The 17,301-nt window shown below is 34.4% G+C and overlaps 2 protein-coding genes across 2 annotated transcripts; one reads left to right on the forward strand and one right to left on the reverse strand.

Annotated features, from left to right (window-relative positions):
• The first annotated feature begins 596 nt into the window (after positions 1–596).
• Positions 597–6,790, forward strand: LOC117988235 (uncharacterized). Its single transcript, XM_034975351.2, has 3 exons — positions 597–868; positions 1,025–1,195; positions 1,268–6,790. Exons 1-3 carry the CDS (start codon positions 688–690, stop codon positions 3,007–3,009), a joined length of 2,094 nt encoding a protein of 697 aa, XP_034831242.1. The 5' UTR covers positions 597–687; the 3' UTR covers positions 3,010–6,790.
• A 2,164-nt stretch (positions 6,791–8,954) lies between these two features.
• Tmx3 (Thioredoxin-related transmembrane protein 3) lies at positions 8,955–16,825 on the reverse strand. The gene is made up of 8 exons (XM_034975355.2): positions 16,604–16,825; positions 15,521–15,770; positions 14,146–14,329; positions 13,788–13,932; positions 13,310–13,532; positions 11,667–11,883; positions 9,512–9,707; positions 8,955–9,213 (listed from the first exon to the last, which is right to left on the reverse strand). Exons 1-8 carry the CDS (start codon positions 16,641–16,643, stop codon positions 9,191–9,193), a joined length of 1,278 nt encoding a protein of 425 aa, XP_034831246.1. The 5' UTR covers positions 16,644–16,825; the 3' UTR covers positions 8,955–9,190.
• Between the last annotated feature and the right edge of the window lie 476 nt (positions 16,826–17,301).

Consider the following 17,301-nt stretch of genomic DNA (forward strand, 5'->3'; position numbering starts at 1 on the left):
GCTTGACCGTGTGCGGGGCTATTAGAGTATTTAAATAATGGTCATAATCTCAGGTCATAATGCGTAGATAGAGTAATAAAAGTAGATGCGGGAACGTTTGCTTTCTCATTCCCACTAAAAAGAGAGCACAGATAAAGTTACTAATGTGATAAACAGAGACGCAGCTAACCTATTTTTGTCCCTTATCCTGTAACTGGTTTTTTTCAAGAATACATAGAACTTACATACAAGAAGTTGCAAAACAAACTTTGAGAATTCGTGGCGTAATTGTATTTCTCATGAGTTATTTACTTGTTTTCACATAAAAAACGTTGAATACAAATATTGTTGATCGGTTAATGCAAATATTGACTACTAATCAATGGTAATAATTGTCGTGTTATTCATCGTTACGTCGTGCTATCGCTATCTCATACGCGGTTACACAGTACTTACATCTACCTATTATTCTATCTACGCCGTGCCCTGATCAATACTCTTTGATATACTCCACAGAGTTATACATTGAATAGGCTAAAAAAGGCTAGAACCCAGAGCTGTAAAACCCAAAGAGTAAAAACCAGTTTGAAAAACTACATTGAATAAGTAATAGGTAATAATTCTTTGACTTACCTTTTAAAAAAACGCAGATTTTTTTCCAAGTATTGGGTATTTAAATAAATATCCAGTGATTTAACTCATAATATAATGGGTTTGGCTCATGATTTACAGGAAAGCCAGAAAACAAAAGACATTGAGATATCACACGATGTAACATTTGACACAATGCTCCTCTCTTCGATTACTTCAGAAGGATTAAAAAAATCCGGCTTCGTTAGGCCTTCACCAATTCAATTACATGCTATTCCCGTAGGAAAGTGTGGATTCGGTAAGCTAGCTCCAAACAAAGTTTTCTCGACAGCGAATAATTATTTTGGTTCTGACTTAAAAACCGCTTCGAATTCGAAATCAGGCGGGTTTTCCATTCTAACTTGCGTTCCCCAGTTTTCAATACATTATTATTAAAAATATGTAATTGTTCTAGATTTACTATTGGAGGCCAAATCGGGAACTGGAAAAACTGCTGTTTTTACAATTATAATACTGGAAAAACTAGACCTAGACAAAGGTTTACAGGCAGTTATTTTAGCACCTACTCGAGAAATAGCAGCCCAAGTTTGTGATGTATTAAGACAGATTGGTGGTCAATATACTGGTATGTTGTAACTGATTATTTCACACATTAAATAATTCATTTTGATTTTTTTAATGCTGATTTTATTTTAAGGCTTACGTGTTGAAGTGGTTATGGGAGGTTTACCTGTTCAAGAAGATATTGAAAAATTTAAAGAAAACAATGTGCACATTGTAGTCGCTAGTCCAGGCAGATTGAAACATCTGATAAAAGGCCAGCATATAGATATTGGTGCTGTAAGACTTCTAGTTCTTGACGAAGCTGATAAATTAATGGAAAAAAGTTTTCTACAAGATATTAAGTACATACATAAAGCTCTTCCCCAGGATAAACAAGTAATTATGAGTAGTGCAACATATCCAGAGAGTTGTAAAGAATTCATTAATGAGTTTGTCCATGATGCACAGTACATCTGTCCTAATAGTGACTGTGTTCTACTAGGAGTTGTCCAAAAAGTAACTTATGTCAAATACAATAGCAACTCTGTAATACAAACAAATAATAAGTTTAAAGAATTGCTAAAAATTATAAGAACAAAGCAATTTAAGCAATGTTTGATTTTCTGTAATTATCGGGCGAGGGTAGGAGAATTGTATAAAATGCTAACTAGAGAAAAATGGCCAGCTGAGCAGTTATATGGTGCCCAAGACCAACTGGATCGCTTGGATGCACTTAAAACATTACAAGAATATAAGTGCAGGATATTGATATCAACAGATTTGGCCGCACGTGGGATTGATGCATCCAATGTAGACCTTGTTATAAATTTTGAGCCTCCATTTGATTGGCAAACCTATTTACACAGAATAGGAAGAGCTGGTAGGTTTGGATCTTATGGCATGGCTATTACTATACTCAGTGAGGGAAATGATCAGAAAAAGTTTATGGATTTACTTTCTGCAGTAAACTTGTCAGTCAAATTAACTCCACTTTGGCCTGAAGCTGAAAGTAATGAGGAACAAGCGCAAGTATTAGAAGCTGAAAATCATTTACCATTGAATGGCTGTGATGAGCAAGGCTCCACACAACTTTGGAAAATCATTTGTGATGCAGAAAACTCTCCTAATAAGGAAAGTGTTGAAAATTTTTATGAACTTTTTAATTCATTTCAAAATACTGCAAATGAGACCTGTGATATTGAATCATTTTCTGATTTGTTTAATTCATTTCAAAATAACCATTTGCCAGATACTAATGGGTTTCAGTACAAATGTATGAAATGGCCCAACTTATCAACAAAGCAATATCTTATTGGTATAAAAAATAAATTAAAGGACTCTGCGCATGAAACAAATTATTCTCTTAATGAATTTTCTTATAATCTCAATGAAAGTCATGAAACAATATGTGGTAAATACAAAAAACAAACTGAGAAGAGAGTAGAAAATAATTTGAAAATAAATAACCAAGATTCAAAAAGTGATGAAAGTAATTCAAAAAGTGTAGAAAACAATTTTGAGACCATGAAACCAGTTGTCTTAACTGGTTTGGATGTCAATAGATTACTTCCGAGCAGCAGTTGGAATAAAAACCATAAATTCAGCCACAATAGTCAACAAATTCCATCTAGTAGTTCTAATGAAGATTGCAAGCATGAAAGCGAAAAACCGAGTTTCAAATGTAGAACACGATCAAAAGTAAGAAATACACAATTAAATAAATCATCTGCTCCACATAGTTCAAGCTCATGTAGTTCTGATACTTCAAATAGTGAATTTGACCCTACTGAAGAAAATCTATCAATGCATGCTTACAGTGATTGGTACAAACAACTAAAAATAAGGGTTAGGCAGATAGAATTAGCAGTTTATATTGATGAGCTCAGTAAATTATAATTACTGTTTCTGTGATAAATATTATCTTGTAACATGTTGATTTAGTTATTTTATAATTTTTATTATAGTTCAGCAGCTGCCAAGTGTTTTTTTTCTGTGATTAATAACAGGCTGAATCTTCGTGAGTAGGTTTCGTTTGATGAGACGCCCAATTTTTCCTCTGTGAAAATTCTCGATTCAGGTAGTTATTTTAGTGCGCAGGTATAAAACATTTTGATTTGGTAGGATGTCGAAATTGTCTGAATAACAGTAAGTATTTTTAGGGTACCCTCCCTCAAAAGGAAAAATGGAACCCTTATAGGATCACTTTGTTGTCTGTGTCTGTCAAGAAACCTACAGGGTACTTCCCGTTGACCTAGAATCATGAAATTTGGCAGGTAGGTAGATCTTATAGCTGACATTTGGGGAAAAATCTGAAAACCGTGAATTTAGGGTTAGATCACATAAAAAAAATTAAATTGTGGTCATGAACTAATAATTATTATTGTATTAGTAATAGTATTTTCAACTTTCGAAGTGAGATAACTATATCAAGTGTGGTATCATATGAAAGGTCTTCACCTGTACATTCTAAAACAGATCTTTATTTATTTTTATGCATCATAGGTTTTGAATTACCGTGCAAAATGTCGAAAAAATACGACTGTAGTACGGAACCCTCATTGTGCGAGCCTGACTCGCACTTGGCCGGTTTTTTTGAGATAATCACAAAAAAATACTCGGCGGCAGCTGGACTATTAGTGTTGAACATGACATACACGAGAATGAAATTCTGAAAGTTGAAAGTATTATACTAAAGAATAAAACTTTCAATTATTCTTCTTTTTTTTTTAATGTGCTTTTTAATTAGGGCCTAGGTCTATCCTAGGCCAAAATGAGCTTGTGCGTTGCAGTAAGGAGTTTCAAACAAAGAATACCGGACGGCTGAGTTGATATGGTGACAATCAATTTCAGAGTTGATATGTATGCTATGATCTGTCTTGCATCCTAGATATGGAGACTTTTCATCCTATAAAATTCCACAAGTTCCCCAGGATCTTTCAATAACCATAATAAGTAGCAGGTATCTGGTAGTTACAAATGAAATCAAATCAAATTTATTATTTCAAATCATTATAGTAATAACAGTTATGCATCATCCAAACCAAACCTGTGCGACCAAAGCTGACTACGAAGCGGGAATGTCAGTCGCGCGGCAGTCGCTTCCTACAGTTCTTGCATTTCAGGAAGGCGAGTGGCTCATGTTTGTTTAAGTCGCAAGTAAGGTACACTAAATGTGTACGTTTGCTAGCGTTTGCTCGCGACTGTAAAAAGGATAAAAATAATAAATGCAAAAAGTTAAGTGTTAGATAATTTAATTGGGACTAGATTACACAAAATATTCTATACAAAAGTAACTTAGTAAATATAAATGAAAATGCTTATTATAATAGGTAATCATACAATTATCAGAACACTAAATATAAATGAAAATGCTTATTATAATAGGTAATCATACAATTATCAGAACACTATACCAAAGTTACATACATATTTTAAGTTAAGGGGACTCAGTTCGTTGCTTTCTTCATACAAACGTAGGAGGGAAATTACAACAATATTCGATATTGTACGCACAAAACTAAGAATTATATCGATTTATCTCGTCATTATCTAGGTTTATTGATATATAAAACATTGAAAAAAATATTGATTTAAAAGTTACGAGGCTCAAAAGATTCCTATTTTAACACTAAATTAAACTAGCGGCACGCTATGATGGCCGGTTTGACGTTTGTCCGCTCATGAAGTTCCGTATTAATTGATAACGACTTTGAAGGAAATAATTGTATTACTTTATTGACGATAGTGATGTGCAGAGATTCATAAATTTTATCGAATGTAGTTTTAGGTTTAGGACTCAAAATTTATTTATTAAATTGATTTCTTAAATGTATACAAGTGTAGAAAAATCAGTTTGCACCATTTAAGGGGTGAATGTACTTGTGAATATGAACAATTTTCACTATGTGGACAAACCTCTGAAATCGCAAAAAAAATATCAATAAATTTTTAAAAATGGAATCTAATACGATCGTCACATAGGATCGCTGGCTAGCACAACTACTACCTCCGGCAAACTCGCGTCAATACTCAATGCAAAACAAAGCAGTTTCGAATTGACGTTGCTTCGAAAAGTATAAACTGTCAGTGCAATGCGATTGTGATATAGTTTTGACCTGGCTTTGGATTTCAAATATTGATACTGCATTACTGTTGACCCTTGCTCGTTAATTTGGACTCTGTTCAAGCCCTTTGTTGTGGATTTCGTCGATATGACCGAACGTACGCAGAGAACTGTTCTAAATAGTCAGACACGTGAGTTCCTAATACGCCTTCGTAACTATTTCGATCGTGAAGCTCAAAATGGAGGGCCAATTTTACCTATAACGTCAGTGGTTGAACGCGTAGCTGATGCGCTTAATATTGGACAACGAACTGTTAGACGGATAACTAAAAAAAAATATGGCGAGACTGGCACAGAAGAAAATAAACTTCACACACCAAAAAAGAGAAAACGAGCAAAACCAGTCGTAGGCATCGATAGCTTTGATGCCGATGCTATCCGAAGACATGTTTACGGCTACTATTTACAGAAGGAGTATCCAACAAGAAAAAAGTTGGTGCATTCACTGAAGGAAGCTGGATTATTCTTCGGTGGGGAAAGTTCTTTAACGAAGATTTTGAAGACCATTGGATTTCGATACAAAAAATGTAACAAACGCAAAATATTGATGGAAAGATTTGATATAGCGATGGCAAGGTATACTTTTTTACGGCAAGTGAAAGAAATCAAAAATTGGCAAAATGTTGTGTTCTTGGATGAAACATGGCTTAATGCTAACCATACTGTAGGCCGTTCTTGGAACGATGACACAGCAGCATCTACTTCCAAAGTTCCTGTAGGAAAAGGATCGCGACTTATAATTTGTCACGCCGGAACCATCAACGGGTTTGTCGAAGGTTCTCTCATGGCTTTTGCGTCAAAAACCACTGGAGACTATCATGAAGACATGAATGGAGAAAAGTTTACTGAATGGTTTACCTCAATGTTGTGTAGCCTCCCTGAACCATCTATTATAATTATGGACAACGCCCCATACCACTCGATGCAAATTGACAAGCCACCTGCCCAATCCCAAAAGAAAGCTGATATCGTCGCATGGCTTCGTAAAAATGGCGTAGATGCAAACATGAATATGTTAAAAGCGGAATTAGTACGTCTTTTAAAAGAAAACAAACCAACCAAGATCCGATACGTCATTGACGAAATAGCATTAGAACATGGGCACAGAGTTATACGGTTACCGCCTTACCATTGTGAGTATAATGCGATTGAGTTGGTGTGGGCTCAAATTAAGGGATATGCTGCAAGACACAATACAGAACCCCCATTTACCACAAAAAAAATGCTAAAATTATTAGAAGAAGCTTGTGAACATGTGACTAAAGGAGACTGGGAAAAGGTTGTGAATAGAACTGTTAAATTAATAAGGGAAGATTATGAAAGAGATGTGAAAATAGATAATATTATAGAAAACGAACATATAATTATTAATGTATGTGATGATAGCAGTGACGACAGTGAAAATAGTAGTATGGACGAATCTGATTAATTATGGCCTTTTGTGGCACCTTTTTCGGTATCTTTTGTATTCATATGTTTCTTGTGTGCATATAAAGTATGTATATTCATTTTCGTTCAAATATTCAGTTCGTTCAAATAAATTAAATAAACATATACATTTTTGTTTTATTAAACCTATTTAATCAGGTACAAAAACAAAACTTAATTGTTTTTTGTTCGAGAATAAATTGACATTCCACATCACTATTGTAATGTGTCAAACCGGCCATCATAGCGTGCCGCTAGTGTAATGACAACTTTGGGCGTAAATAAATAAGATTAGGGATATGAAAATTCTAAAACAATTTATCATTAGACGTAGTTTATTTATTCATTAGTTGAAATAACTTTACTTTGCAAACATAAATTCAGCAGTTTTTTCTCAAAAATACTTTTCCTAAACCCTTTTCGCGCGCTAGATTTCGGTGAAAATCATCGTGCCTCTCAACTTTCTCATACAATGTCAAGTGAAAAGCAAACGTGCGCTGCCAATTTCGGTCGAGCGTCCTGCGTCACCTTAAGCCTCCATAGCGCAATATAATGTATCTCTCCAAACAATATCTTATTTTGGCGTTTTAGATAATCTTATTTACTTATTAATGTTTAACTTTTATAGTAATAAATGATATTCTCACGTCTTAATTGAATAATCTAGATGTTATCTTGACATAGATAGTTAACGAGCTATCTGCGAAGTTTTGTTAGATTCTAATACAAAATGATTACATAAAACCACATTATTTATTTAGTCAATATTGCCTTATGTCCATAAATATTATAATCTAATAATTAATTCACACAAATATCATACACATTTACCAAGTTTTACTATGATTAGTGGATCCACTCTGAGCTACGCACGGGTGGGTTTACCCATTCCATTGACACATGAAATAGGCTAGTTGACACTTTTTTAAAGTTGGTCTTAAATGGTTAATATTTGTCCTGTTAGATCAAAAAAATTAACACTATATTTTTTTGCGCCCTAAAAACCGTAAAACTTTAATTTAAAAATATATTTTTCTTAGACAGCTGAAAACACTGTCGGCCATGTTTGACCGATAGATTATCTGTGCTCTGACGTCATGCATTTGTAAACAACAGCATAACCTCCCAAAGTTTAATAAACATGACTTCTATACTAGTTTACATGAAAAATATAGTAAATATCGTTATTGTATCATCCGAGAATGTAAAAACGCATCGATAAAGACCACAGGAAAGTTGTGGATTAGAGTGCCCAGTGAAATAAATATACGTAACACACGAAGACTTGCTTAAAGGGATCCTATATGACTAACGACTTCAACCCAAATTTATTTTTGCAAAGATCACTTTGTTGTAAGTCTTACTTAATAACTTATTCAATTTATAAAGAGAAAACGATATTTTTTTACGTTTACTATGAGTTTTTAGAAATATATAAAAACTAGCTTATGCTCGTGACTTCACCCGCGTGGACTTCATAAATTTCAAACCCCCATTAACCCACTCAGGGGTGGAATTTCAAAAAATCTTTTCCTAGTGGATACCTTCTCTTTACCTACAAAGAACACACGCACCAAATTTCATGTATCTAGGACCAGCTGTTTAGATGTTTAGGCTGTGCGTTGATATATAAGTTAGTCAGGACTTTAAATTTTATATATATGGATACTACGTTAGTCCCCGCGTGACATAGGGATGACATTTCTTTGTTTACATATTTAATGACGTCACATCATGGCTGACAGCGTTTTCTGCGTTTCAAATAAAAATAAAAACTGTATTTTTTAAATTGGATTTATATATCCATCCTGCGTTTTGAATAATTGTTATTGATATAATTCGTTTTCTTAAGCAAAATACTATAATAAATAATCATTTATTGGACGAAATTAGATATGAGTCAAGTAGCCTATTGTAGTGCATGCACTACATATTGTTGGTGTGTACTGCGTTCTTCAGGCTCAGTCGACTTTCGACCGTGACGCAGTTACGCAGGTACGTAACAAGTCGAAGTTACCCTACACAGGCTACCGGTCGTGCACGCAGGCTTTAATAACAAAATTTTCTTATAAACTTTATAGTTTGTATAGAAACCGGAATCGTAACGGGCGTATTCGGAGAGCAGATTCATCTATTACAAATTGATAGCCTGTTCATTAGTTTACTTAATTCTAAATATCTATTTTTGTACTTAAATTTATCAGAAGGTAACATTAATTGGGCCATTAATATAATAACTTTGTTCTAGCACAATCCATAACAAGTATTATTAAGATCGTAATAAACATTTTTGGCCCACTACTCTACTAAGCCAGCCTAAACGTATGCTAAAATTGAGTCCAAAGTTCGTGATTTTGATCAAAACGGTAGACTTACAGTGAAATTTCAACAGCGTTCTATCAATTTTGCTCCACCTGAAAACTTTATTTCGTGCGATTACACCGTTTTGTTCACCAGCTCTTTGTTACTGTATAAACACGGGATCTAGCGAAAAACTAAACCATTTTAGAACACTCGTGTCTTTTCTTAATCCTTCTTCTCGTGCATTTCTGAAAATGAAATGAAATTCATTATTGTGATAATCCAAAGTAAAACTTTTACTAATAAACAAAGCATTTTGACAGAAGCTCAAATATCAAATTGGACATAATGATTGAGTCAATGAACCAGCTCCTACTTCTCTATTGTGGACTGAGCTCACAGTTTGGGTGTCCTTAACATAGATCGATAAAATCTAACAAGGACAACCACTTTTGATCTGAAATATCTATATCCATACTAATATGTGGTATAGATGGATAAGGATATGTACTTAATTAGTATGGAAGTATGGATGTAAACAAATACCTGTAATTTCTTCCTCGTCCGCATCTAATATATCGGCACAACATATAGAATAGCATATAAGTGAGAGGAAACCAAGCGGCAGGCCAAACACGAGCGCAGTGAGCACTGGGTTGCCGCGCCACATGTTGATGAGAGTTATTCGCGCCTCGAAGAACCCGCGGTACAGGCGGACTATCCAGTTGTTACCACCATATGTCTGCAAAAAACTTGTTTTTTAGAAAGGTAATTATTTATAACGCCGGCTCCTTTCCTTGACCCCAACACTTCGCCCAACGTGTGGATCAGGAAATTAGCATTGGCCCCAACGTTGGAAAAGCTAATTTCCCGATCCACATGTTGACCTTCATACAATCCTAACTAATTATAAGCATTAATAGTACATTACTGCACGAGACCGGGAAGTAAGCTTTTTCTGGTCGAGTGTGAAATAGACGGCCGAGCCTTGGCGAGGACGTCTATAACACGAGGCCAAAAAGGCACTCCCGGTCGAGGCATATATAGTGCTTTTCTAAAAATGAAACTAGTAATTTATTTAAAAAAGTATATAGGTAATAGGTATATATGTACCTTCTATGTATTTTGCTATTCAGCCTCCTCTCAAATTAGGTGTGCAATTAAATTTTATACTATCTTCACTTGAACTCATTTTATTTAGTAGGTAACTTATTTTTAATAAATAATTTAAAACGAACAGTCAATTCGCGCCTTTTAATATGAAGACCAAAAAAATCATTAAACTTTTGCTCCGAATGACGCTACAGCCTAGCTGTAAAACCCAATACTGATAACCGTGCCGTGTTGTGAGTCGAGCGCTGAAAACGCAATTCGTAGAGTTCCGAATTCAAACTATTTAAGATTAAGAAAAAAAAATATACAAGATATTATTAAGGAAGAAAAATTATTCCAAATTCAAATTTAGCATAGTAACATTTTTGAACAGTAAATAATAGGCTACTTGACACTTTTTTAAAGTTGGTCTTAAATGGTTAATATTTGTCCTATTATATCAAAAAAATTAACACTATATTTTTTTGCGCCCTAAAAACCATAAAACTTTAATTTAAAAATATATTTTTCTTAGACAGGTGAAAACACTGTCGGCCATGTTTGGCCGATAGATTATCTGTGCTCTGACGTCATGCATTTGTAAACAACAGCATAACCTCCCAAAGTTAATAAACATGACTTCTATTATACTAGTTTACATGAAAAATATAGTAATTATCGTTATTGTATCATCCGAGAATGTAAAAAACGCATCGATAAAGACCACAGGAAAGTTGTGGATTAGAGTGCCCAGTGAAATAAATATACGTAACACGCGAAGACTTGCTTAAAGGGATCCTATATGACTAACGACTTCAACCCAAATTTATTTTTGCAAAGATCACTTTGTTGTAAGTCTTACTTAATAACTTATTCAATTTATAAAGAGAAAACGATAATTTTTTACGTTTACTATGAGTTTTTAGAAATATATAAAAACTAGCTTATGCTCGTGACTTCGCCCGCGTGGACTTCATAAATTTCAAACCTCCATTTAACCCACTCAGAGGTGGAATTTCAAAAAATCCTTTCCTAGTGGATACCTTCTCTTTACCTACAAAGAACACACCCACCAAATTTCATGTATCTAGGATCAGCTGTTTAGATGTTTAGGCTGTGCGTTGATATATAAGTTAGTCACGACTCTAAATTTTATATATATGGATACTACGTTAGTCCCCGCGTCACATCGGGATGACATTTCTTTGTTTACATATTTAATGACGTCACATCATGGCTGACAGCGTTTTCTGCGTTTCAAATAAAAATAAAAACTGTATTTTTTTAAATTGGATTTATATATCCATCCCGCGTTTTTAATAATTGTTAATGATATATTTCGTTGTCTTAAGCAAAATACTATAATAAATAATCATTTATTGGACGAAATTAGATATGAGTCAAGTAGCCTATTGTGAGGAACAGACATTATTCCAAATTCAAACCTACTTTCCTGGACAGCTGTACTTATACCTACTGTCCAGAAATGAATTCCATACTTACTTTTCTGGACAGTAGCAATACTGACCGTGATGTTTAACTTTCGAACCAATTTACAGGGTATGAAATGTGCACATTTCATATCATTTTTTAGAAAAAATACACTTACTGGTGCCATTTGCTTGTGTATCTGATCAAGAAACAATGAGACAGCTTCCGGCGTCATAAGCACAGGGTCATCGTCCGGCATGTGATGATGGCTGGTGGTGGAGTTGAGAACGATCAGGTGCGGCACAGTCAACTCCGACATGACTATCGAGTTGGCCAGTTCAGGATTACCCATCCACCCAAACTGAAAGTGATGGTGCAATTCCTGCTTTTTACTTCTGCAAAAAGTGAAATGACAAAGGAAAATTTACTCTGTTGCCATAATGTTTTGCCAACATTTCTAAGTACTGATTGCTACAAAAAATGAAATATTGAATTTGATTTATTGTTCATTTAAGAAATTATTCCATTAAATTTCTAACCATAGATTGGTGTTTCAGTTCAGTATTTAGACAGCGCTCACTTTGCATGCGTTTTCGTACGAAATTCGGGGCATGCAAGCACCTAAGAAAACACACGAACAATCACGTTCCTTCAACTAGTCCTAAGTAAGATTAACTTGTAAGCGCTCCCATAATATTACTTGAAAGAAAGGAATCGTTTGTGCCTTTTCGTATGTATTTGGGTCAATACACATGTCTGATGTCATTACTTATTATATAGAAAAAAGTCCAACTGAAGATCTGTGAACATATTTGTGAACGTCAGGATGGCCGGTGAGGTCCTGGAAAACTGATGAAATATCTTCCAAATAATTGTACCTAAATTGTACTATTTAGTACCTTTATTAAGATAATTAGTACCTTGATCAATTAAATAATAATTAAAGAATCTCATACACCGGCCATTCTGACGTCAGGTTCGCCGTTGTGTTTTTGTACCTGGCTTATAGCTACGATTATCATTCTAAAAGTTACGTAGATAAATTGTACCTAAATAGTACCTACCGAAACATCCAATGCATAATGAAAATTTCACCAAAATTGCACACAAAATAATATTTGTTTCCGCGCCATACAAATATTTAAAGCTCCCCCACACAGGCGCGTTATTATAGGTCGGTAATATCGCATGCGTTATTGCGATATCTGTTTTCAGTACATTTTGTATTAGGATGGTCATGTAGTTACACACTGCTGCGATAATAATCGATCTATAATAACGCGCCTGTGTGGGGGAGCCTTAAATATTTGTATGGCGCGGAAACAAATATTATTTTGTGTGCAATTTTGGTGAGATTTTCATTATGCATTGGATGTTTCGGTAGGTACGATTTAGGTACTATTTATCTACGTAACTTTTAGAATGATAATCGTAGCTATAAGCCAGGTACAAAAACACAACGGCGAACCTGATGTCAGAATGGCCGGTGTATGAGATTCTTTAATTATTATTTAATTGATCAAGGTACTAATTATCTTAATAAAGGTACTAAATAGTACAATTTAGGTACAATTATTTGGAAGATATTTCATCAGTTTTCCAGGACCTCACCGGCCATCCTGACGTTCACAACAGATTTTGGCTTAAAGGTGTACTCTATGACAAAAAAAAAAATTACCAAAATCTAGATTTTTTATTGGTAATCTATGTAAATGAATACACATACTCGTAGTAAAGCCAAAGACCTTTAGAATTCGTTCTAGGTCTAGGAATTTTCCACAAAACTGCCTTCATTTGGTTGCTTGATTAAAGAAGCCATACCTTATAATGCTTTCGATCATGTCCTTGAAGTCACGTTCAGTCTGTGTTATTTCATTGAGTTTATTTTCTGACACAACAGCTATTACTATATACTTTTCAGTGCCTATTAAGTCATTTATGTTAGATCTTGTAATTTTTGGGAAAAATCCAAATCTCTCAGAGTTAACCCATTTATTTAGTGATGTATTTAAGGCATCCCTATCTTCCAGAAGTTTCGGATTTGCTATTATAAAAAAAATATTGGCGTCAATAAACATAAATTATGTAGGATAATTTGAGAACAACTATATACTGTAGCTTTAGCTATAAAAAATAGTTACTCAGATTCTGAAAAATGTTAATTCACTAAGAAAAAAAAAACTTGTTACTAAATCCTTTATCTGTTATGTTTATGGACTTAATGTCCATTTGGGCCCAACTCAGATCTCAGATTAGGTTAAATCTTACAAAAATCTGATTAAATATAGGTATTACTCACTCTGAAAATAAAAAACTTCTTCTTCTTTATACACAAACACAGAAGAGTCATTTGGAGGTTTCAAGTCATTATGTGCAATATCATGTGACAAAGCATAGAACCAGCTATGAGCCTGATATTTCTCTGCATGGTTTGAAAACATTTCCTGAAAGAATACATCATTAATATTATTACATAGTTAATTACTGTGCTATTTCTAAATCATCATCATCTACTGGGATCAAATATAGCCTGGACATCCTAGAGCTGTGGACATATAAGTAGTAAATGTCCACAGCTCCTTGATTTCCACAGGAATTTTAAAAGCCTGAAATTCACAATGACAAAGTTGTTGGCATCATCTAGTGTTCGTTCTCACCCATAATGGTCCTTGTTGTTTTCCAACGTAACCAAAGAATATATTGTGAGTCTCTTTAAGGTAGCCCAAACTGTCAGCATGAGATACTCTCTGTACCGCTGGTTGAGCCATTCTCATGGCATAGTTCACCATGTCCTCTTTTAGTCTCTCTCCAGAGTACTCATGCCAGAATGCCCCTTTTATACTGTGAAATTATTTTCATTAAACTTTCAATGATGCATGTAGAGATATCACTACCCATATTATAAATGCGAAAGTGTGTTTGTTTGTTAGTTTGTCGTTCAATCAGGCTGCAACAGAGCGACAAATCAATGTGATTTTCTTGCACAGAAGTATTTAAAAACATGGAGAGTGACACATCACATAGGCTACTTTTTATCCAGGAAAATCAAAGAGTTCCTAGAGTATTAAAAAACTGTTAAATCCACGCAGACAAAGTCGTGGGCATCAGCTAGTATTTAATAAAAGGTTAATATTAGTAACAACTTTTGTTAGTTATTTGAACTAACACCAAAGACCCGATAGGCAGATCTTTTAGTTTTTAGGTTCGGAGAAGGAACAATGAAACAACGTACTTCAGCGGAGAGTTTGTGTGTATAACGGTTTATTTGACAGTTCTTATATAGGTACAATTTTCAACCATAGACAAATTTTAGGCATAAACTACATAATAGTTCCGATAGGCCGCGAACGCACTGTCAACTTAATAAGAAGCATTGACATAAATTCCCCCGTTACCCCGAAGTACGTTGTTTCATTGTTCCTTCTCCGAACCTAAAAACTAGAAGATCTGCCTATCGGGTCTTCGGTGTTAGTTCAAATAACTAACAACTTTTATTGTCAGTTTTAGTACAAAACTATAACTAGATTTTAAAATTTAAATATATAAAAGGAAAAGATGACTGACTGACTGACTGATCTATCAACGCACAGCTCAAACTACTTGACGCATCGGGCTGAAATTAGGCATTCAGATAGCTATTATGACGTAGGCATCTGCTAAGAAAGGATTTTTGAAAATTCATCCCCTAAGGGGGTGAAATATGGGTTTGAAATTTGTGTAGTCCATGTGGACGAAGTCGTGAGCATAAGCTAGTAATTATTATAGCTGAAAATGTACCTAAACTCTCTTCAAAACATCAACCTATGTAGAAGAATATTTAAGGTTTTTAGTATGCAACAATTTTTGTAAGCATTTTATTTCATACTAGCTGCTTTGGTCAGGTGTAATTCATGAAAATTTTTTCTTAGGGAGAATCTACCTCATACTGAAAACCTACATGCTAAATGTCAAGGTTTTTGAACCAGCGATTTGAGCTGTACATTGGTATCTCAGTTTCTAAGATTTAGAGAAAAAAAATACAAAGGTACTTACAACATGATTGTGGGATAAGCTCTCACTTTGAAGTGAGTGGCTACAGCTGTGAATCGTGTACAGTCTACTTTAGCTACCTTTATGGGAGTATTGTATAAAGCCTGGGCTACATGCGCCCAGATAGGCTCGATTCTGCGACAGTGTGCACACCATGGCGCATAAAACTTTACAAACCAAACTCCTTCACTGCTGATATCAATGAATTTGTCACTTAACTCTAACACTCTTGATGACGAAACTGCATTCAGACCTAAAATAAAATAAACAATATTTAAAAATATTATTGAAAACAGCAGACAAGTACAAGTTGAACTTGCATGGAGAGGGTTCCATACAAATGTCTGTACACATAATTTTGAGAGATTAACCATGTTATTTTAAGACCATAGACTTCTTATAGGTTTTACTGTAATCTAGGTATGATGTATAATTCAAAAATTTAACCTCAGTACCTGGGACGAGGGGGTGGGATGGGAATGGGATCATCTATTTTCTTAACTTTCAAACTACTTATTTGAAAATTATTGATATGTCACATGCCAAAACTTTTGTAAGCTAATTTGTCCAAAAAGTGACCCCATCTTCAAAATTCACACATTGTGTGTGTTTGGGCCACAGAAATTTGTACCAAATTTCAACTTAATCAGTCCAATAGATTCAGAGCAAATTGCCTGTGACAGACGGACAGACAGGCAAACGTTTTTTGATTCGGACATATGGAACCTCACAGCTTCAGATCATTATCTTAAATATATAAAAGGAAAAGGTGACTGACTGACTGACTGATCTATCAACGCACAGCTCAAACTACTGGACGGATCGGGCTGAAATTTGGCATGTAGATAGCTATTATGACGTAGAATTGGTTTAGACAGGATTTTTGAAAATTCAACCCCTAAGGGGGTGAAATATGGGTTTGAAATTTGTGAAGTCCACGCGGACGAAGTCGCGAGCGTAAGCTAGTACTGAATAAAATTGCAAAACACCATTGATTTGTTAAGTTAAAGTTCTTATTAAAATTAGTTACTATTACATTATTATTAATAAAATCTCTTGCTAATTGTTATCACCATTTATACGTACCTATTAAAAACATAAAAATTGGTTCTAAGATTCCCTTCATTATTAGTTTAATTTCCTGTGTCGGCTAGGAATGGATATGGATAGTGCAGTAAACTCATAAAATATATATTTTAGAAGTAAATATCATACAAATTATTAATTAGCACATTTAATTTTCTCAATGTTTTTATTACACAGATTTTTTCATTTTTGCATGATTTTCGATCACAGAACCACCACAGAACACTGTGGTCACAGACTATTCCCTGTATATTATTATTATACTTTTTGCCCGGAGATTATGGTCTATGATGGATTTTTGCGTAGACTGAGTAAAAAATCTAGACAAAGGAACGTTTGCTTTCTCATTCACACTAAAAAGAGAGCACAGATAAAGTTACTAATGTGATAAACAGAGACGCAGCTTATCTATTTTTTGTCCCTTATCGTGTAACCGATTTTTTACAAGGACTACAACTTTAGTTGCAAAACAAACTTTGAGAATTCGTGGCGTCATAGAATTTCTCATTTAATGAGAAATTCTATGACGCCACGAATTCTCACACAACAAGTACTTAAATAACTAATTTAGTTATTTAAGTACTTGTTTTCACATAAAAAACGTTTAATACAAATATTGTTGATCGGTTAATACAAATATTGACTACTAAACAATGGTAATTGTAGTGTTATTCATCGTTACGTCGTGCCAGCGCTAT

This window comes from Maniola hyperantus, chromosome 14 (assembly GCF_902806685.2).
Source record: "Maniola hyperantus chromosome 14, iAphHyp1.2, whole genome shotgun sequence".
NCBI classification, from domain to species: Eukaryota; Metazoa; Arthropoda; class Insecta; order Lepidoptera; family Nymphalidae; genus Maniola; species Maniola hyperantus.